Here is a 23,696-nt window from a genome sequence, read left to right as displayed (position 1 = left end):
GAGTATTCAAATAGGAAATGTGAGCTGGAGAAAGTAGAGTGAGATGCTTAAAATGACTCCATGTGAGAATGTTGATAACTCAAGTTAATGGTTTGAACATCTTACTGTTGTTGGAACCCTGAGTTATGTGTTGCTCTAAAATTCCATGACACATATTTTAGCATAATCATTCTCTGGGCCCTTCAAGAATGCTAGGGTATTGGTCATTGGCTCTCCTGGTGACAGACTCCACTCTCTAATTGTGACAATCCTAGCAGCAGGCCCTTGTTCCGGAGCATTCAGAGTTTTAAAAGCAGGCAACCCACAGCAAGAAGCAGATTTCTTTCAGAGAAGCAGGATTCTGCTCCAGCCACCTCCAAACCCAACAAAACCCTTGGCATAAGGGGCAAGGAAGCCAAGTCTACTAGCTTGGAATGGCATGGTCAGCAGATTTGACCAGGGATATCCCTCTGGCTGTCCCAGGAGCAAGCCACGCAAACTCCAGGGGAGTCAAAGCCCAGAACGCTGACTGGTAATAAGAGGGTAAATACGACTCTGTAAATCAACCACAGAGGGAAGGCTCTCTCTTGGTAAAGCCTTAAAATTATATGTATTTCATAAACATGAACTGGAACTAGCAACCACCATGGAAAAGAAATGGCCTAGTCCCATCGTGACCCCTGCGTTTCCAGACCCAGTGGGTGGGCAGCAGCCCAGTGGGCACCCACGATCTGAAAAGGAGGCCCCAGTCCTTCGTGCCTTATCCTGCTTAGCTCAAGCCCATGACCGGAAAGCCAAGTTGAGGCTAAACTATAATTTGGCGAAGCAAGGCAGCAACTGATGACTACCAGGCCAGAAATAGTCGTTCAGATGGCTTTCAGGAGACTGCAAGCTTAACTCTTAAAATGAGAAGTTGGGGCTTCCCTGGTGGCGCAGTGGATGAGAGTCTGCCTGCCAATGCAGGGGAAACGGGTTCGAGCCCTGGTCTGGGAAGGTCCCACATGCCGCGGAGCAGCTGGGCCCATGAGCCACAACTCCTGAGCCTGCGCATCTGGAGCCTGTGCCCCGCAACAAGAGAGGCCACGACAGTGAGAGGCCCGAGCACCAGGATGAAGAGTGGCCCCCGTTTGCCACAACTGGAGAAAGCCCTGGCACAGAAACAAAGACCCAACACAGCAAAAATAAATTAATAAATTAATAAACTCCTACCCCCAACATCAAAAATAAATAAATAATAAAATGAGAAGTTGATAACTTTTTCGATGGTAGAGTTCCATTTGTTAGTTTGTCATTTTGTTACTATGTGCTTGGTACTGTGTTACCTGTGCTGTGACGCAGTTCTCACCCCAGTACTCTGGATCGGTACTATTCTTTGCTCCCTTCAACCCCCATTTTTCCAATAAAGAAACAGGCCAGAGAGGTTAAGTAACCAGCCCAACATCACACAGTTAGTAAAGTGAGGAAGCAGGATGTGATCCAGGTTTGTGGAACTCCTCCCCCACCCCAGCCCCCCAGCCCCCCAGCCTATGCTCTTAACCCTTGTTACTCAAAGTGTGTTCCGGGGACCAGCAGCAGCCACATCACTGGAAATGGTAAAAATGCAGCATCTCAGAATGAATCAGAATCTGTACTTTCACAATATCCCTAGGTGATACGCTGATTTCTCTTTCTCTCTCTGAACAGCCCTGAAAACCCAAAAAGAAATGAGTTCTTTTCTGTTTCCATGTGTTGTATATAGCGGTTCTCAAACTCCAAGGTGCCTCTGCACCATCTGAGGACCTGACTAAAACAAGACCTTGTTATAGAAGCGTCTCTTGGTTGTTAAGGGAAAAGGAGAATCTATTGACTTGCCTCTGTCATCCACTGTCCACATCCGAGGAACCTTCTGCTAGGTCACTGAGTTGTATTTGCAAGTTCCTGAATTTACCACCGAAAAAAAATTTCTCAGTGAAAACTTTGGAGGAAGAAAAAGACCCAAACCTACGAATCAGAATCTCAGAATCTGCAAGAGTGGAATTCGGTCATCTCTGTTTTTAACAAGCCTCCAAGATAGTTCTATGCAATTCTGAGTTTGAGAACCACTGACATTTGGGAATCCTGGTAAACTGTATTTGCCAGAATGTGAATCAGTGAATTCCAGGAGACATAGGACATTCAGAAATTGAATGTCAGATGCACAGCCTGCATTTTTAATAATTGATTTAGTGTAAAGATTGAACTTTGTTCCCCAGACAGTCAGAAGTTTGGGGTTACCTGAACCCCCTTTCAAAGATAAAAGTAATAGTGCATACCTACTCCCTCTAAGCAAGGTGCATAAAACAACAAGTTCCCAGACTTTGTTAATAGTTGGGCATAGAAGCATCTTCAGCTACAGAGTGACCTGTGCTACTTTGAGTAGCACATCATTTTGCTGAGTATTTTGGGCCCCTAACTTGTAAGTGTCTAGACTAATTCAGTCTATCAGACTTTAATCAAGTGCCTGACTTGTGTCGAGCTCTGTGTTAAATTCTCTGTGTTGCTGTCTCTGTGACCAGTGGATCCACTTATGTGGCCTCCCTCCCTTCACAGCTGGCTTAAGGGAATTAAACAGGTTCCCTGTATGTGCTCAGCCCACTGGCCCACTGAGCACAGGGGGACAGAGAAGGGAAAAGCCAGGCCCCCAGATAATATACTATGGACAAATTTGACTGAGCTTTTCAGCTTATGGGGAAAAAGTTTTTTTTCTGGGTGACTTTCTTCTAATTACTGAGGTAATTTTGGGGGATACTTTAGAAAAGCCTCATGGTAACAGCATTAATAATATAATGTTGATATTAATAGAAAAACCCAAAACCCTAAAGCAGCTAGGTTATGTGCAGACACAAAAGAACATGCCAGAAGGTGAAAATTCACTTTGTGCTTAATGTTAACACATTAAATGTTTCCAGGTCCTCAAGGAAAGTATTAGAGGTTTGGCCCAATATACAATATGTGAAATGTGAGCCAGCTTTCCTAGGGGAAACTAGAGGTCTCACCTGCAAAGGTTTTCATCTTACAAGGTCTAAAGGTATTGCGTGGACCCTGCTTAGTGAAAGAGAAAAGTCAGAGTGACTACACGTTGAGAGGGTGAAGTAATGACAGAGGCCACAGTCCTCAGCTAAGCCCACTCACTTATGATCAGCATCTCACGTGATAATGTGGCCACCAGTTTTCTCAAACTCATTGAGATTCACGTGGACTAGAAGTTTCAGTATTTCCCAATATTCAGCCTAAAAGTCAGAGTGAAAAAACTCCCATGGCTTTCTTTTGTTTGGTTTATGAGCAACCCAGAAATGAAGCTGATTTCAGAATCCACATTTATTACAGTAATTACAACAATAAAGCACCTAATATTTGTGGGCTGCATTGTGGTTGATGAATCCAGAAACCTTATTATCCCCCATGAAGTGGGTATTAGTGAGGCTTAATTATCAGATAAAAACAGGGAGGTCCCTAGAGGTCAGGCGGCTCGGCCATGATCATACCCAGCTGGTGAGGAACAGCCAGAGCTTAGACATGTACCCACCACATCACAGCTGCCTCCCCAAATTGTAAACTTCCCGGAGTGTCTAAATGCAGTCATAATTCAGCAAGCATAGTGGTTGATGCTGACTTCAGATCCCAAGTGCTAGTTGCACATCTGTCATTATTTCCACCTTTGTGTGGAAGGTAGATGTTTCCTTATCCAGGCAGCCAAACTGGATCAAAATGATGTTCACCTACCCCAGGTGAACAGGGCCAAAGGTGGATGCTATTACTTGGATGAATCAGGTCAGAAAATGACTTAACTAAATCAAAGGAGTAAGATAGGAATTATCTTGATTATTTGCCTACACAGCCCAAATTCATTCTCTAATTGCTCAAACCATTTCTGTTTTTGAATTTAATAGGTTTTGCAATGTTCTTCTTTGAGCAAGGAAAGGAGGGGGCATTTTAAGTTCATCTGGGTGCAGATGTCAAAACCATCTGTATGGGCTGTAACTAGAAGGATTGTAAACAATAGCACAGCTTTGAGGCAAGGCTTTAAAATACACTTCTCGATGTGGCACATGTATACAATGGAATATTACTCAGCCATAAAAAGAAACGAAATTGAGTTATTTGTAGTGAGGTGGATGGACCTAGAGTCTGTCATACAGAGTGAAGTAAGTCAGAAAGAGAAAAACAAATACCACAAGCTAACACATATATAAGGAATCTTAAAAAAAAAAAAAAAAAACAATGGTTCTGAAGAACCTAGGGGCAAGATAGGAATAAAGACGCAGACATAGAGAATGGACTTGAGGACACAGGGAGGGGGAAGGGTAAGCTTGGACAAAGTGAGAGAGTGGCATGGACATATATACACTACCAAATGTAAAATAGATAGCTAGTGGGAAGCAGCTGCATAGCACAGGGAGATCAGCTCGGTGCTTTGTGACCACCTAGAGGGGTGGGATAGGGAGGGTGGGAGGGAGGGAGATGCAAGAGGGAGGAGATGTGGGGATATATGCATACGTATAGCTGATTCACTTTGTTATAAAGCAGAAACTAACACGGCACTGTAAAGCAATTATACTCCAATAAAGATGTTAAAAACTTTTTAAATAAAATAAAATACACTTTTCATTTCACAAGGATTTGAGAGGAGAGAAGCTATGGCATTGTTGGTTTGTTTGTTTTTAATGTGTATTTCAGTGCTAGTGTGACAATTATCTTTTTTAAATCTGGAAACTGGTATGAAGTAGTATCTGCCACTTAACTGACTGTGTAGCTTTGGGCAAACAATCTTATGTAAGCCTCAGTTCCCCTTTTGTAAAATAATAGTACTTTCAGCAGAGGGTTGTTGTCAAGTATTAAGAGAGATAATGCATGGAAAGTTCTAGCATTTTTCCTAGCACATAATAAGCTGTTGTTCTTGGTGATAGTTTACTTATTTGACATTCTGCCCCAACCCAAGGCAAAAAATCTACTCTTTTTAATAAGACTTTGAGATTACCACTGAACTGTATTTTTCTTTTACATTCCCAAAAGTGTTAAAATATTATTTGTGATCAAATAATGCCTGCCTATCTTTGGGAATTCTGTTCCCTCTATTTGTGTTTTATATCAACATATGGTAATGCTTTGGGAGAGCAGAAGCTTTATCATGCTATTATCTTTATTATTTGATGATTATTTGGCTCCCAGAAGGATGTCTGATGCTGTCCATCTCACTGCAACTCATTGGCTCCCTGGAGAGTTGTGGGGAGTAACTAAAAGCCCCTCCTGATTCCTAGTAAGTTGTGAGTTCTGGCTTCCTGACAAGTTCCAATGCCAATACAGTCTTGTAGAAAGATTTGAGAATCTGAAAGCCTGGATTCAAGTTCAAACTCATCATTTACTAGCTATACATACTTGAACTAAGCCACTATTCTCTCCACCACCACCATGGAGTAGGGATGTTAATGGGGCCTCTTATTTTCCTTTCATGGGATTATTGTGATCCTTCATAGAATGACAAAGTGATTTTAGACATTACATCACTTAATATCATTATGGCAGACTTGTTGACATTTTAAAAATTATTAATAATAAGGCCCAGGCCAGTATAATGAAATCATAAATAATGCTTCATTAGAACAGGTTAATTTTGTCAACAAGCCTTTTTCACAAAGGCTAAATAGCAAATATAACTTTTCTTTCATTAAAAAAAAAAATCTGACCACTTTTTAAAATCCAATTGCTTTTCCCTTTCATCATGTTGACATAAAAATCCCTCCAAATTTAAAGTTTTTTCTTGCTTTTAGGCAAGATTTCTTCAAAAAGGTCTCCGCCTCCCTTGTCCTATGGGTTTGACATCACGAGAACAGATTCTAGAAAGTTTGCTTCTCTTTTTAATAAACAGGGAAATCCAGATAGAGAGTATAATGAAGTATTATTGTTAAACTTACAATTCAGGATAATACTGAACAACTCAGGACTCGAGCCAGACTACAGGTGTTCAAGTCTACACTAGTTATATGACTGAAAATAAGTAATCTACTTCTCTGTACCCTGGTTTCCTCATCTATAAAATTGGAATAATAACAGTACCTTCATTGTAGGCTTGTTTTAAGATTTAAATGAGTTAATACATGTAAAGTGCTTAGAACTGTTCTTGGTCCATAATAAATGTCACTAAGTGTTAGCTACCATCATCATCATCTTCTTCAAAATGGACAGCTAGTTTTCTCAGAGGTAGAACAGGACTTCTCCCTCGTGCAAAGTTTGTAGTGCAATTTGTGCTTGTCGATGGTGTTTTTCTGTCTTTGTATCCCCAGTCCCTATTTCAGGGGTGTGCTGGAAAACCAAGTCTCTAAAATCAAAGCCCTGATCTGCAGTGTTTGCTGATCTCTGTGGTGTAAATATTCCAGGGCTTGCTGGCATCAGGCTACCAGTGGTTTAATAACTGTCTGCCAAATTCCTGAATATTTAAAATTCAGTACCCTCAACCCTAGCTGAGCTGTCTCCAGCACACCACTGCCGATGGCTTAGACACTCAGTGAATAGGTTAATCAGTCAGGCTGGTGGCTGCATCAAGTAGCACTAGATATCCCACAGAAGATAATGAAAATGACAAAATGCAGAAGGAAATGTGTGAGAGTAAAATAGTGCACTAGAGGGAGTGCCTCATTTTAAATTCTGATTTTCCAAGGCAGAAAGACACCCAATCAAAGTAATCAAACCCATGACCCTCGTTAGAATCCAGTTCCTATGATAGTGATTCAAATGTCCCTTATTTCCAGACAGTTCCTCCTTGCCCCTCCCTGGTCCCCTACTAATGCTGCTGTGGTTTTATTTGAGAAAAGGCCAGGGCTTGTCAAATAGGAGCTGGAGAGGGAGGAATTGTACCTGAGATGATCCACCCTGCCTTAGGTTCCCCCTCCTGACTGCCCTCCCTCCTTATCACTGAACTGCTTTGCAGATTCGGGTACTGTGGTTGTTCCACCCTGCCCTTTAGTCTTAAAAGGAATTGAATTCATTCTCACAAGTCACTCTCCCTCTAAATGGCATGCCATCCTCACCAAAGACTAGCCAGGTGACATAAAGAAGCATTTTCCCCAGTTCCAACTGCTTTCAGCAATCCCCACTTCCATTTAGGTGAGCAACTTCCAAATTGGAAAACAAATTACCCCAAGTCAGCAGCATAATTTGAAGCAAGCAGACCTCAGACTATTGCATCCTGCCCATAGACTTCAGGCCACCCATCTCTGGACAGTTTGCATCAACAGTGGTCTTTCCTTATACATTAGTTCCCTGGTGTTTCTTTGGTGTTGCATTCAAGAGTATTATGTCTCTCTCTCAGAGCCTCAACCTCTGGCCCCCTGGGTTCTTAGTGCCAGGGAGGCTGGGGCTACCCAGTTCCTTCCTCTTAGGAATGTAAAGATTTCTCTCTTGCCTCTTTCACTTGCCTCCTGAAGATGAGTCCTTCTCTCTCCAAACCTATGAACACCCACACACAGTCGTAATGCCCTCCTGTATGTGAGAGTTCTTTGGAGTGTGGATTCAGTAAAACATCCATGAGAGCACGCTGTATTTCAATCTGTAGATTATTAGCTCTCTTATACCTATAGAGATCAATCTACAATATCCCAGCATCAATCACTGACCACTTGGGGAGCAGAGGTTAGCCCAAGAGCCCTTCAGATAAGAGTGAGGATGGTTATTTGCAAACCAAAGTAAATATGATGTACTCGTTGGATGCTGAGACCCACAAATACTCTTCCTCTACTACCACCCACTCCCCCAAACATTAGAAACCAGGCCTTTACCCTCCCTCTGGGCAGATGATAGAGCCATTAACATGGAAATTAACCAGCCTTGACCAACCCAAGGGTACTGACACAGTATTGTAGTTGACAAGCCCCACTGATGTGCTTAGAGCTTCCTATCAGATTTCGATTTCTAGTTTTCTTCAACCTCACTCTTCAATATGAGCTGATAAGCCAGGATTACCAGAAAAAGGAAATCCTCTCATGTGGAAGATATGGACTGTATTAAGGTTCTCCAGAGAAACAGAAACAATACGATAGATAGAGGGATAGATAGATGATTGATGGAAAGATAGATAGATAGATTATAGATAGGTAGGTAGAGAGAGAGATAGACTGATTGATTGATCGATTGATTGTTAAGAAATTTGCTCACAAGATTGTGGGGCTGGCAAGTCTGAAATTTATAGGGCAGGACAGCAGGCTGGAAATTCATGAAGAGTAGATTTTTCAATCTTTACTTTGAAATCCTCGTAGCTGGAAATTCAGCCAAGATTTCTGTATTGCAGTCTTGAGGCAGAATTCCTTCTTCTTAAGGCTTTTGAATGGATAAAATCCACCCACATTATTATTCCTTTAAGCTTTACTTAAAGTCAACTGACTGTAATCATTAATCACATCCACAAATACCCTCACAGCAACATCTAGACTAGTGTTTGACCAATAACTGGGCACTGTAGCCTAATTAGCTTGATACAAAAAATCTACCTTCACAGAGACCAAAATCACAGAAACAGAGAAAAGCAACTTGGAAGAAACTATTTATGACAACATAAATTAAAATCTCAATAAAAGTTTCAAAAGATGAGAAACTCTCTCGGAAAGTAAGGCAAAAGCCCATAGAAGTGTAACGTGAGAGAAGGATAAAATTAAAGGAAGATCCAAATGATCTAAGATCCAAACCATAAAACTTCCATAAAAACAGAATAGAGAAAGCAAAGGAAATCATCAATGCAATAAAGAAAATTTCCCAAAATTTCACAATTTCCAGATTGTGAGAGCCCAGTACTGGTTCAAGTTAAGTGTACATCATTGTGAAAGCTCAGAAAATTGTTGGGGACAGGAGAAGCCCCTCCAAACTGTTAGAGACAAAAAGAAACTAGGTCACACACAAACTTCAGGAACCAAAACAACTTTGGATTTCTCAAAAGTAACATAGAGGGAATTGCTTAGAATTCCATACATAACTTAATTATCAAAGAAGTGTAAGGGTGGAGTAAGGTCTGTGCAAGGTCTCACAACATTGACTCCTTATAAACCCCTTCTCAGGAAGCTACTGCAGAATGAGTTCTAATGAAATGAGTATGGTACCTATGATAAACTCCTATGTGGAGACATCCTGCCTTTTACAGTAGCAGCCTGGTGGGGAAAGCGTCTTCCACCCCATCCTGGTTTCTGTTCTTGGGATCTGTTCCCTGGGTGTCGCTTACCATTCTCACTAGCATTCATGTATGTGGTTAATTAGGTGAATTTTTGTGGACTCGCACAAGCTCCAAACCATTACTTGGCATTTTTGTGGCAAGATGGGTTTCAAGTTCAAAGTAACCAATTTGCCAATCATCTTAGGAATTTGGGCCCTGCCTAAGATTTGATTCAGAGGAATTAGGAGGCCACGTATGGCCGAGTCTGTGCACTCGGAGCATTACCAGTGGCATCCATGGCTCATGAGCTCCTCTGTTTCTCCAGGTTATCAGTGTACCTGTCTCTCCCAGTTCACCGGGAGAAACTGTGAATCGGAGATCACAGCCTGCTTCCCAAACCCCTGCCGGAATGGAGGCTCCTGTGACCCCATAGGAAACACTTTCATCTGCAATTGCAAAGCTGGGCTCACTGGAGTCACGTAAGTGAGATTGTGCAATTAGTCTTTCTCTACGCTGCTTCTTGTTGCTAAAAAAACCAAACAGTAAAAAACTAACTGGGATTGGGACTTCCCTGGTGGCCCAGCGGTTAAGACTCCGCGTTCCCAATGCAGGGGGCCTGGGTTCAATCCTTGGTCAGGGAACTAGATCCTGCATGCCACAACTAAAAAAGATCCTGGGGCTTCCCTGGCGGCGCAGTGGTTGAGAGTCCACCTGCCGATGCAGGGGACATGGGTTTGTGCCCCGGTCCGGGAAGATCCCACATGCCGCGGAGCGGATGGGCCGTGAGCCATGGCCGCTGAGCCTGCGCGTCCGGAGCCTGTACTCCGCAATGGGAGAGGCCACAACAGTGAGAGGCCTGTGTACCGCAAAAAAAAAAAAAAAGAAAGAAAGAAAAAAGATCTTGCACGCTGCAACTAAAGACCCCGCACTGGCGATGAAGAGCCCGCATGCTGCAACTAAGACCTGGCGCAGCCAAATAAATAAATATTTTTTAAAAAAACCCAACTAACTGGCATAAAATATTCACCACTAATAGGATGGGCAAAGGGTTAATATCTGAATATAAAGCGTGCTTACAAATGACTAAAATGTTATCAGGGATTACCTCTGGGTAGTGAGGTTATGGGTTAATTATATTTTTACTTTATACTTCTCTATATTTTCAAGAATTTATAGTTACTATGTGTACTGTAATCAGGAAAACAATCCTTTTAAAGAAAGTCTTCTCTGACCCCTAATATTTCCAGTATAGCTCTGAGGCAGATATACTATCCATTTCCCTAGAACTCATAAACTGGGCTCTACTTTCTAGCGTTTTATGATCATTCTGAGAAACTGAAAACTTACGTTTCCTTTGCAAATCTTTTTTCCCCCAAGGAAGAGGGAAATTAAAGTGTGAGCCAAATGGAAAGGGAATGTTTTAAGTTCTTGGTAAAACACTGCTTTCAACCATCCTTGATGGTTTTAGAAGTATATATATATATATATGTAATCTCAAGCAAAGTGATATTCTAATTACAGATCAGTCTTACGTATTCATTAAAGTAAATCTCCCGAGGACTTTACCAGGAAATACTTAGCTGACTTTGAATTGTTGGATGTACTTTAAAGTAATAAAGCTGCATTTATTTTTAAATACTCTGTAATTCTGACTAATTTCCAGCTGACCTAGCCTCAATCTGTTCAAATTAGGGACATTTGACTACATTTTAAAAGGTGGATTACCAAAGATATAAGTGATCAGGCCTTTTAAAATGAACATATCAGAACAACTGGGGAAGTGGAGGACGGGGAAGAAGAAAGATCTATGTCCTTAAATAATGTTAAACTAAGAAAGAGTAAGACTTACATGTTTGCCTTATAATTATACTCAAGTCATGGATTGCTTTAAAGAGAATAAAATTGATTTATTTTTCATTAGAGTGCTTTAATCATTTTTCCTGATAATCTGCGTTAGCATTAGCCTTTAACATAAGCATAGAATCCAGAAGATACGATACTATGTAGCCCTCCACCCACTGCCTACATACGCCCTATTACCCCTGCTTCCCAGAGAGACCAAAAATGACTGTATCTATTAGAACCAAAAACTTTCTCCTCCCTGGAAACTCTATTATAGGGTATCTAGCTTCACAGCTCTTTAAGTGTAGCTCTACAATCCCCAAAGCTCTGAGAACGAAAAGGACTGAGGATAAATTCGTGGCAAACTAATCTGGTGGCAAAATCAGCCAAACCCATTCTGAGGCTACTTCTAGTCTTTATTTCCCTCATTTATTGTGAATATCCATATGGTTTACTGTAGAAACACTGGCGTATTTGATTATGGGTCCTATGTCAGCACCAGTTCCTGAGATGGGGTGGGTATTCTACATAATATGAAAGATATGTACTGTATGTCATTTCTAAACTTGCAAAATTTTACATTCTGAGATGGATCTGGCCCTGAGCATTTAGAGATCAGTACGTCTTCAACAGCATCTGTGGTTTCTTTTTTTGCTCCTTCTCTTCTCTCCCATGGCAGCCGTTTCCTTCCTCCGACCCGCTAGGGTCAGAATATGGGAGACATTGCATTGGGAGAAATCCCTTAATGCATGATGATCACCGGGGTCTACAGTAGGCGCGTCAATGCTCACCCACCTCCCATATACACTGCATCACATCATTTTTTGTGTGTGTGGTGGGGGTTGGCTCTCACTGTTGTGGCCTCTCCCATTGCGGAGCACAGGCTCCGGACGCGCAGGCTCAGCGGCCATGGCTCACGGGCCCAGCCGCTCCGCGGCATGTGGGATCTTCCCGGACCGGGGCACGAACCCGTGTCCCCTGCATCGGCAGACGGACTCTCAACCTCTGAGCCACCAGGGAAGCCCAACATCACATCATTTTTGTCTTGCTTCAGGTACCCTTTAGGTGCTTTTTAGCTTTTAAAGTTGTCAGTTAAACATGGAACGTCCGCAGGTCCTGATGTTTGAGAGGGGCTTTTGTGTGTTCTGTCGCGAAGGTGCGAGGAGGACGTGAACGAGTGCGAGCGGGAGGCGTGTGAGAACGGCGGCGCCTGCGTGAACGTGTTTGGCTCCTTCCTCTGCAACTGCACAGCAGGCTACGCGGGGCAGTACTGCGGCCTGCGCCCCGTCGTGGTGCCCAACATCCAGGCCGGCCACTCCTACGTGGGGAAGGAGGAGCTCATCGGCATCGCCGTGGTCCTCTGCGTCATCTTCGTCCTCATCGTCCTCTTCATCGTCTTCCGCAAGAAGGTCTTCCGCAAGAACTACTCCCGCAACAACATCACACTGGTGCAGGACCCTGCTACGGCCGCCCTGCTCAACAAGAGCAACGGCATTCCATTCCGGAACCTGCGGGGCGGCGGGGACAGCCGCAACGTCTACCAGGAGGTGGGGCCCCCGCAGGTCCCCGTGCGCCCCATGGCCTACACCCCGTGCTTCCAGAGCGACTCCAGGAGCAACCTGGACAAGATCGTGGACGGGCTGGGCGGCGAGCCCCAGGAGATGACTACATTTCACCCGGAGTCACCGCGCATCCTGACGGCCAGGCGGGGTGTGGTCGTGTGCAGTGTGGCCCCCAACCTCCCTGCCGTGTCCCCCTGCCGTTCTGACTGCGATTCCATCCGGAAGAATGGCTGGGATGCCGGAACTGAAAGTGAGTCGGAAGTAGAAATGCATCATTATTTCTTCCGCTCGTGTTTACTGGAAGGAAACTCGGGAAGGGAGAGCGCCCCAGAGGCACAGAGCTCTCAGTAGGACATGTTCTGACCCTAAATGTTCACACCAGCCCTGAGATATTGCCCTGGTTCTTATCCCCATTTACAGATGGGGGAAATGATGCTCAGAGAACGTACATAAGGTGCCCAAGGTCACACAGCTAGTAAGAGGAAGCTGGCACTCCAATACAGGGCTGCCAGCCTCTAAAACCCATGCTCTTCTTTTTTTTTTTTTGTCTTAATTTAAAAAAAACTTTTTATTTTATATTGGAGTACAGTTGATTAACAGCGTTGTGATAATTTCAGGTGTACAGCAAAGTGATTCAGTTATACATATACATGTATCTATTTTTTTCAAATTCTTTTCCCATTTCGGTAGAACCCATGCTCTTCTCACACTAGCACACCATTGGCAATAATACAAGCAGCGTAACCACTTATGTGACATACAGGAAGTGTGCTATGGAAGGCCAGAAGAGAGTATTTCTAGTCTTAGGGTGAAGACTTGAGGGGAGCAGAGGGACATTTGAGTTGGACCATGGTGGATCAAAGGTCTAGGAAAAGGAGGGCGTTCCACCACATAGAGGCACCCACATGATCAAAAGAAAAGCAAGTCCTTCTGTCTGGCTGGAATGCAGGGTTCAGGAAACAAGAAGGTGAACCACAAGCAGGAAAAGTGGTCCAGGCCAGATGCTAGTGTCTCCCTCTCCTTTTGGCCTCATACAGCAGAATTCTAGGCAAAGAGAAGAGCCACAAGTGCAGAGGCCCTGGGGTGGGAAATACTTTAGTATACTGAAGAACATAGACAAGGTCAATGTAGTTGGAGCTTGATGAGCAGTGGGGAGAGTGGATACATTTTAACAGCAACACTAATGCGGTTTTTAATCAGGTAAGTAGCTTGATCTAATTTACATTTTTAAAAGATGGCTCCGACTGATGCATGGAGAAGAGACTAAATAGGACCAAGCAGGGAAGTTCCGGAGCAGAGACCATTTTGTTGTCCTATATGAACATCTGGGGAGAGGCGCTGATTGTTTTCTCTGTCCTAACATCAGTCAGAATGAAACTAAGGCAAGCTCCGTTGTATCCTATGACTTTTCACCAGGCCTAATGGCTTTATATTCGAGTAGCAGTGACACCCTGGGTAGCAGGAGTTTCCGAAGGCTAGGATTACAGTACTATGATGTATGTCGGGGTAAAGAGGGAGTGGGGGGCTGGTTTCAAATGGAGCTAGAAAGCACATGCACCCAAGGAGATACAGGGCATCTCCATGAAGGAAGGGGGCATTCCTACTGGTGTCTTTAAGCATGAGTAAGATTTGAGTAGGAAACTATTGGAGAGGGCCTAATGGGAACAGGAAGCAGCTCAGTTAGTGCAGGGGACACATGAGGGGTTACCTGAGGGTGTCTGGCTCTGTTGTTTAGGAGGAAGGCAGCCAGAGGTGAAGGTTTGGACACCGACTACACGCAAAATGTTTGAATCTCTGAGAGTGTGAGCTCACCGAGGGAGCAGTAACAGAGAGAGGATGGTCAATCTGGGCCTCAGAAAGAATCCTGGAGATGCCTACATGTGGGAGGTGGGCAGGGAGTTGGGGCCAGGAAGGGAAACAAACACATGTCAACAAAAAGAGAGCAAGGAAAGCGGAAAGGGCAACCAAGCAGAAGCCAAGACTACCAATAAGGTCAGCAGGGTTGAGCACCGTAAAACCATCAAGGGAGACACAGTCTTAAAAAAATACTGCACTTGACACCTAGAAGTTTCTTAGCGATCTCAAGAATGTCCCAATGAGTCCTCAAGACAGAGTTCAGCATGCAAGGGTTAAGGACGAAGAGATTTGGTGAGAAAACAGAGACAGCCGATGAACATGAAAAACCACCACTGCTGGGAGCTGGATCGTCTCCTTAAATCCCCACAGCTGCCCAACATGGGTGCCCACTGGAGGAGGGGATAAGTGAAATGACTTGCCTTAGAGCAGTAACTAGGAAAGGGAGGGATGAGGATTGGCATCTGGTGCATCAGGGTCCAAAGCCTGTGCTTTTACCCAGACCACTCTTGAGAGCTTTACCAGGGAGGAGGGAGAGGGACAAGAGAGGGAGAGGGTCTCCTGATGATGGAGGACAGCCTCTATTCTAGTACCACTCAAACTATGCTCTCTGCTGACTCCACCTTTGAGAAGACACACTTATACTTCAAGTCCTTCCCCTTGGATTTTAACCATAAATATATTCCCTCTAGAATTATTGGTAGAGTTAGACTTTACTGCAGCCTTGCCAATCCCCTGGTTAGTAGAAAGCCTCCTTTTATTTAGCAATGAAGATTTGGAATAAATGGAAGAAAGGAGAAAGGAGTTTTGCACACAACACTATACTCACAGGGTGGATCATTTGGCATTTCCTTCCTTGTGTTCAGGGCTAATGCTGGTGCCCACCTTGTGCTTCCCCAAGGCACATGTTTTCTGCCACATGGCTGTTGGGAGGTGAATATCTCCCTGGCATCTCTGTCCACTTGTCTTGGTTGCTTATCCAACTCATCGTTTTGCTGTGGCTTCAGCATCTGATGGCAGATGCAGAGCTGCAGTGCCTGCACGCTTTGTGGAAGAAACAGCGATTTCTCTAGTCATGAAGAAGAACAACTGTCCCTTCCTTAATCACGAGTCCCCGTCTCTTCATACCGTCACATTCCGTGATGATTTGAAGCTTTTCCTGGTGATCAATTCCCTCCACCCACTTCGTAATGTGACAGCTTTATTTCCAGAATCCACCTCAGGCCAAAACTCACGTGTCCCCGCAAAGTATTGTTGAGCGTTTATCGACTACATTTCCCCCTTTGTTAAGCAAGGCAGAGCTAGCTGGCGAGACAGTCTCTGGGCGACTAATTCATTTTTCACTTGACAACTTCAAGATATGGGTTGTTTTTATTGCTTCTTTTAGTCCATCAAATAAGAAAGTAGCCCTGTAGAGTGCGTGCATGCGTGCGTGCGTGCGTGCGTGTGTGTGTGTGCAGGCTCTCTTTGTATGGCAAAGAAGGAGAAGCGTGTGGCTAAGAGCATGTCCACGCCGCAGACTGCTGTCCTCTGGAGTGCTGAATGCTGTCATTCCCAAAAATGATGTGGCGCTGCCCTCTAGAAGGCAAAGCTGAGAACTCCACTCGCTCCCCAGAGAGGGAAGTTCGGATAAGTGTAATGGCAATCTTGCCTATAAAATATTTATACCCCTGTTTTAAAAGTAATCTCATTTAACCTGGTGTTGACACCACATCAGTTCATGTAAATGATCTAAATTAACTCTGAATGGCAAAGAGCAACCTGGCCACTTCATCTTAGCTCCCCTCTTCATTTAGTCGCTTCCCTTTGAGGATGGAACAGCGACTTTCGGCTGTCAGCTATTTGGAAGCTCATTTACCACAGGTTAAGGGTTTCGAATCCACAATGTAAATTTCTTGATTGACAGACCTTTGCCCCTGATGGTACAATCAATTTTCTATTGTGCACTAAATTATTTTCTCTAAGCAAATGAAAGTGCCCCAAGAAGTGAACTCTGGCAGGGGACAGGGCTGGAAATATGCACAAGTAACCAGTGTCATTTCTGCTTTCTCTCTGGCTGTCCACGAAGACAAAGGGGTTGATGACCCAGGAGAAGTGACCTGCTTTGCAGGCAGTAATAAAGGCAGCAACTCAGAAGTTCAGTCCCTGAGCTCCTTCCAGTCAGATTCTGGTGACGACAATGGTAAGAGGTCATGGGGTTTGTTCCCCCCGGTGGGCTCTGTTTCCCGTGCTGGCGATCACTGGTTGAGAGGGAGGTGTTGGGACCCGTTTTGTTTCCTGGCCCAAGCGTGGGCTTTAACTCATGCTCACAGCTTTCACTGGACTCCACTGTTGCTGCGTGTCCACTGGAAAAGCAAGCACTCATTGAGCTGCAGCTGGGAACAGGCACAGAAGTAGAGGAGGTTCCCGCAGACCTCCAGTAATGCGTCCTCTTTGACTTGGTTCATGATGGAACTACCTCATCCCAAAGGATACTCTCTTAGCAAAGTGTGATGTGTTTCCTTTTTTATTCGAGCTCATGATGATCTCTTCACTCTTCACCCTCCATCCAACCTCCCCATCATTAGAAATTAGTTCAGAGGCAAGACCTTCCCATAGAACCCCCTTCCCAGAGAGGTGATATCTTCATTCAGCTGAGTCCCCCTTATAATCATTTGAGGTCATGGGCCTTTGGAGAATCTTATCTTAGATACGATGGGTCAGCTCCTTAGAAAAATACACATACACCCAAATTGTTGCATATGATTCCATGTGGTTCATGAACCTCACTGACACTCCAAAGCTGCAGCCTCTACCTCTTATGAAGCCATGTTTATGGAGAGGGCGTTAATGAAAGACTGGGTTTTCTGAGCTTGAGGAACCAGCCTTGGAGGATGGGTTGGTCTCCCCAGGGCAGGGAAAGGGTGCAGAAATAGTCATAAAACAGTGAGAATTTACCACTTGGTGGTGAACAGAGAATAATTTCAAATAGTCATTGACAGTGACAGGCAGGCTTACCTTAGTCTATACCTTATGCTATTTTCCCATTTATCAACAATTGGCAAAATTGAATATTTATAATTTATGTAATCATTCACCCCATAAACCCTTGCCGAGTTTCTCCTGAATGTTGAATCCTGTGCTGGGCATTTTGTACCCTGAAGAACAAAATAAAAATGACATAGTCTTTGCCAACCACCACCCGCCCCCGGCCCGCCCCAGGTAAAGATAGGAACGAAGGAGCCCCAAGACCATAGAAGCAGTCATGGAAGTAAAATAGTCTACTTTCCCCATCACCACCCCCAAATCTCTTCCACCTCCATCCCAAATCCCTGGCACTCCTGAGAGGTGCGGAAACCTCACTGTATCTGACCACTAGGGTAACAAACCATGTAACAGAGGATTTCTTCTGAGCAATCTCAGAAGGTCAGAGGCAGTCCTCCAGATTTCTTTGCCTTGGTGTTTACTCCCTTCCTCATCCCCAGCCAGAAGAAGAGTTGTCGCTGGTTTGCATTTTATGTAGAAGCAGCCAAGAACGTATTGTTTCCAAACTCCAGGCAGCAGCTCCAGCGATGATGCCTGGTTGACTGTTCTCACAGGCTCTTCTTCATCACACACTTGGGCTTTCAGGCTTAGCATTCTTGGTTGGTCCTGACTAAAGCAGGCTTCCTAAAGTGCCTGATCGCCTCTCCAGAAGCTACTGGTATCAGGTGCTAAGGCAACCCATATGAGCACAGAAATCTCCTTCCCAGTTTCTGACTATTTCAGAGGCCAAATGCTGACTCCCATCTACACTTTACGGGTGGGATCTGGGCCTCGGGTCGTTCTAAGCTATTGGTGGCATCATGTGAGTGTGAAACCATCAGTGCTGCAAAGGTTATCCTTCATCACTGGCATTTGGCTTGGAGCAGCATGGCTGACCAAAAAGTAATTATCCCTGGGAATAGTGAGATCTTCCTTGGAGCCTTTGGGAGTCACTAATGAGAAATTAGCATAAGCTTATGGCCTTTGCCTTCCTAGATTGATTTCACTGGGCCACGGGGTGTGAATTTATGACCCAGCAATTCCTGCCGATCATGCCTTTCAGGAGGACTGGCCCCGGATTTGCTGCTGTTTCCCTTCCTCCAAGAAGCCGGGGGGATGAAAGTGTCCACTGGAGTCCAATGGATGGACTATGGGAAGCTTTGGGTGTTTGCATGCTGTGCTTTTGTTGTTACCATTGTTGTTGTTAAGACAAGTCAATGTATGTTTAAAATACATAACTAACCTGAAGCTGTCCTTCTCCTCCCTCCTGTCTTCTTTTCCTGGCCACAAGCATCCATAGTGACTGTCATTCAGCTTGTCAACAATGTAGTTGACACTATAGAGAATGAAGGTATTTACTGTTTTCTTCCATAGCATTTCTTTGTGCAGAGTTAACCTTTTGGAAATATCACTTCCTTGTTACTTTGAACTAGGGGTGATTTTTTTTTTTATTGAAGTATAGTACAGTACAATGTTATATAAGTTTCACATGTACAACATAGCAATTCAGAATATTTGAAGGTTATACTCCATTTATAGTTATTGTAAAATATTGTCTATATTTCCTGTGCTGTACAATATAGCTTTGTAGCTTATTTATTTTATGAACTAGAGGTGATTTTAATCAGTTGGCAGCAGAGGGGGCAGTACAGGTGGTTTCAATGAGACGCTGAATGTCTCTCTGTGGATTGGAGTGAATTTTACAATTTCGGGAAAAAATCCAGTTTATAATTCTTTTAATATGTGAGGTACTCTTTTTATAAAATCCCTTCCGAGAGAAGAGTACCCACTTAATCGAAATCCAGATTAATACTAAATTCATTCTTACATTCAACATGTATTGATTGAGCACCTACTGTGAGCTGGGGATATTTAAATCATTCAAAACTACAATATTATGGGGCTTCCCTGGTGGCGCAGTGGTTGAGAGTCCACCTGCTGATGCAGGGGACACAGGTTTGAGCCCTGGTTCGGGAAGATCCCACATGCCACAGAGCGGCTAGGCCCGTGAGCCACGGCCACTGAGCCTGCACGTTCAGAGGCTGTGCTCCGCAACGGGCGAGGCCACAACAGTGAGAGGCCCGCGTACCGCCAAAAAAAAAAAAAAAAAACAAACCCAAAACTACAATATTATGGGAATTGATTTCAATCAGGTAACTTTTATTAGTGATTTAATACTATTAGGGCCTGGTACAGATGCAACTTATCTTTTCGTTTCGCAAATAACAGCGAGGAGAAATAGGAACATTTTTTTTACATCATCTAAAATGTTCTATTATACCTTCTTCACATGACTTGGACTGTCAGTTTTACTTCTCACTTTGTATTTAAACAGTGTCTGTCACGGATCAAGGACAGAACTACAACCGAGGTGATTCTGCCATGCCCCCAGCATAACATGTTACTTATGCGTTTGGAATTGCTGAGTTTGTTCTTACCCTGTCACTCTCCTTCCATCTTTTCTGAGTTTCTTTGATCTGAATTTTGCATGTTCCAGGTGTCTTGTGTGCTTGGGACTGGAGGTGAAAGCCCCAGCCCAGCATCCTCCCTCCCCCAACCTTTCCCCTGCTCGGGCAACTCATTCGTTTGCACGCACATCTCCCTGCCTCCTGTGGTCCACAGGACGGCTGATGCATCTCCCTCTTCGAGCATGTTGCCAGCCTGGATGTGCACTTAGCCTATGGCTAGGAAGAGGAGAGAGGGTTCTAGAGCTGTTGTTTGCTCAGCATGCCCTCTCTGGCCGTCGCTTCCGGCATGGCTGAGTGGGAGATGCTGCAGCAACCACGTGTCATCCTCAGAGTTGCCATTGCCTTGTACTTCCTGGGCCAGAGCATGGCTGGTCCTGAGAGACCCTTGTAAAAAGCATGCGGGTGACCCCGGCTTCTTAGGGTCTCCTGGATGTTAAGAATTGCATGTCAGGTTCCTTGTCTGCTCCTTTCTGAGCCCTGACTCCAGCTCCATTCTGGAGGAAACTAACTGACACAGCTTCTCTCTCACAGCCTATCACTGGGACACCTCTGACTGGATGCCGGGGGCCCGCCTGTCGGACATAGAAGAGGTACCCAACTACGAGAACCAGGAGGGAGGCTCCGCGCACCAGGGCAGCACGCGGGAGTTGGAGAGCGATTACTACCTGGGCGGCTACGACATCGACAGCGAGTACCCACCCCCCCACGAAGAGGAGTTCTTGAGTCAGGACCAGCTGCCCCCACCCCTGCCAGAGGACTTCCCGGACCAGTACGAGGCCCTGCCGCCCTCCCAGCCGGTCTCACTGGCCAGCACGCTGAGCCCAGACTGCAGGAGAAGGCCCCAGTTCCATCCCAGCCAGTACCTCCCTCCCCACCCCTTCCCAAACGAAACGGATTTGGTGGGCCCTCCTGCCACCTGTGAATTCAGTACTTTTGCCGTGAGCATGAACCAGGGCACAGAGACAGCAGCGGGCCCAGCAGACAGTGTGTCTCTCTCCTTGCACAATTCCAGAGGCACCTCGTCCTCGGATGTGTCAGCCAGCTGCGGCTTCGACGACTCCGAAGTAGCCATGAGTGACTATGAGAGCGTCGGGGAGCTCAGCCTCGCCAGCCTTCACATTCCCTTTATGGAGACCCAGCACCAGACCCAAGTGTAGAGGATGCGCTCGGGTGATGCGCGCGGTTTGTTACAGAAACGCGGAGGGAGACTGGCTGGGCTTGCATCTCCACGAAGGGTGCTGTGTTGAGCGAGCGGGAAATGCGGTATTTTCTGCTGGGAACTTCTTCCCGAGCCATACTGTCCCAAGCAAGCTCGACTCTAGTTGGCTGAAAAGGAAAGGTTCAGAAATTGTTTCTGAGAGGTGACCCATCACCCTGGCAGTGCGTCCCTGAGCTCATGACGGACAAGACGCACCTGGTTTTTAACGGGGGAAACAATTTCACCCATTGTTATACAGTCCATCTGTATGACTTTGTGCAGTACTGTGCCCTGGAAAGTGTTATAGCATCAGTCCTTGCAGTATTAATAACTGGCAACAAGCCAAGAGGCTTTGTTGCATGTAATTTTGAGCCAATGGGGAGGGGGGAATGAAAATAGTAGTTATGATTGTTGGAAAAGTTAGTCTCTTAGGCAAAATAAAAGAGGAATAAATATTATTAAATAAATAAGAAAATGGGATGAAGGCTTTCAAATCAACTCTCTTTTTTTTTTGTTTTTAATAAGCTGCCCAATTTTCAGCTATAAAATTAAGTTTGGGTAACATGTTTAGTACGCTCAGTTATTTTTGTTTGTTTGTTTGTGTTAAGCATCCAATATAATATAGTTGGATTTTATGATCTTTGAGAAAGATATCAATGAAGAGGAATACGTGAGGATATTTGGGTACCATTTTGTAGGTTGTGCAAACATTAGAAAGAATGTGATTATCTGTCTTTGTGTTTTCCAGTAAATATTCTTGGCTGTAACTTTAATTTTAACATTGCTGCAGAAATTGGCCTTTGTTCTGAGAATCAGGAAATAAAAAGACAAATAAAGGAATATTTTGGTACATTGTTCTCTAGAATGAGAGATATTGAGAGGTTTAAGCAGAATTCACAAATTCAGGGAAAAAAAGAAAATATAATACTTTCAAAGTTTTCAGCTAGATAATCACAATTCTTGATAATGCAGATAAAAGGTACGTATTGTTTTAAACTGTTAGCGTCATCACTATAAATGCAATTATGTTTTTAAAAAAGGAGAAGAAAGTAGATAGTTCTTGTGTGTAAATTATAATAGTGTGTGTTTCTGGTCCTATGTACAAATATGTGCTTGCACTCAATAAGGCTGCTCTTGAGGAAAGCTGACAGGAAGGTTTTAGGATATGGACTATGTTAAAAATCCTGCCGACGAGACCAACCTTCCAATTTCTCTGATCTTGATGATATTAGAGAAACACCAAATGCCGTATTTTATTCCGGTTCAGTTAACTTTATTTTGGTACTGCCATTTATATTAACTTGAAGCAAAACTGTGCTTTCTTAGGGAAAAAAAACAACAACTGTATTTTGTTATAATTTTCCAGAACTAAACTCTCATTTGAAGAATGTGTAAAGTTTCATTACACCCTGGGGTTCTCCTCTCATCTGACCTGTGGGCTTCAGCCTTGAGTTTCCAAATTTGACAGGAGAATCAGCCCACTGAAAATACAATAACCCGGTAGTCGAAGCTTAAAGTTGACGAGTTGAGTGACTTTCCTCTTTTGCTTCAATCAGACCGTGGCCACGGGCGCAGCGGCCATGGTTAAATAAATGCATATTTGCACTCTCTGCATATGAGCAAATCTCTGTGTCCACAGTTTCTGATGACATATGGCATTGGTGTGTCCACCGTACTGTCCTGATCTGTGTGTCATCCACTCAGACATATTTTTAATTGCTTCAGTTGTGTTCAATCCACTTCTTTGCAGGAGTCAATGTTTCTGAAAGTTCATGGTTAAGAAAAAAAAAGCTTTTCAATCCCAAGCTTCCTGAGTATATGCATAAACTTCACAGATTTTTCAGCTTTTCTCCTCTTCCTATCCCTTAGTCAGACCTACTCATGGAAGCATTATCCGCACCGCGGTCTTGAAATAAATGAATTTCACTAAGGCTGCTTGGGAGAATAAAGTCGTTGATATTTCTCTTATGTAAGAAACCATTTGCAAGAAGCATGGAGAAAATGACGAACTAATGGTCTAGAATAGAACTGCTGCTACACTTTCGATAATGCAATGACATAAAAAACAATCAAGTAAAACCAACAATTCATTTCTTGCCCCCAGGAAATATTAGAAGGAGATTAATGCCCATGAGTCAGTCCTGCTTACACAGCATCGCCTCCAGGCAGAGTGCCTGACCAACACAGTAATGAAGGAATAAATAGATCCTAATGCGGTTGTGAAGTCACCCATGAAAATTGTGCCCACTCTTGGCTCTGACCTAAATAAAATACCTCTTTCTTCAGGATATCTTCCCCTGATTTTTTGCAGAGTAGCTCTGTAGCTAAATGTATCCCAGATAACCTGTGTCATACTTTGATTCATTATCTTTAAACACGTGATATCTTTTCACTTTTTGGATAATTAGCTTTCCCAGTAGGTTCTGAAATGGTTTGCAGTCAGGCCAAGATGGAACTAGGTGGGGTGACCACTGATTCAAGTGCTGGAAGGGTCCTTAAGGTCTGCTTGTCCAATCCCCTTATTTTATAAAAGAGTAAACACACCCAGAGAGGGGAAGGGACTTCCCCAAGCTCACACAAGAAGGTAAGTAGCTGAGCAAGAACTAGAACCCATCCATTTGGCCAACATTCTTTCTATT

At 44.1% G+C, this 23,696-nt stretch overlaps 1 protein-coding gene across 2 annotated transcripts in view; it reads left to right on the top strand.

Moving 5' to 3' along the window:
- The window catches only part of FAT3 (FAT atypical cadherin 3), a 719,190-nt gene extending 696,805 nt beyond the window's left edge, over window positions 1-22,385 (top strand). For both annotated transcript variants that reach the window (XM_067038291.1, XM_059068671.2), the window contains 6 exons: window positions 9,456-9,609; window positions 12,129-12,784; window positions 16,457-16,570; window positions 18,683-18,742; window positions 19,727-19,762; window positions 20,391-22,385. In XM_067038291.1, coding sequence (XP_066894392.1) covers window positions 9,456-9,609; window positions 12,129-12,784; window positions 16,457-16,570; window positions 18,683-18,742; window positions 19,727-19,762; window positions 20,391-21,016 — 1,646 coding nt within the window. In that variant the 3' untranslated portion in view covers window positions 21,017-22,385. The remainder of the gene's footprint in view (window positions 1-9,455; window positions 9,610-12,128; window positions 12,785-16,456; window positions 16,571-18,682; window positions 18,743-19,726; window positions 19,763-20,390) is intronic.
- The last annotated feature ends 1,311 nt before the right edge of the window (window positions 22,386-23,696 follow it).

This window comes from Kogia breviceps, chromosome 7 (genome assembly GCF_026419965.1).
Source record: "Kogia breviceps isolate mKogBre1 chromosome 7, mKogBre1 haplotype 1, whole genome shotgun sequence".
In the NCBI taxonomy this organism is placed as follows: domain Eukaryota; kingdom Metazoa; phylum Chordata; class Mammalia; order Artiodactyla; family Physeteridae; genus Kogia; species Kogia breviceps.
This window is presented reverse-complemented; position numbering and strand designations above follow the sequence as displayed.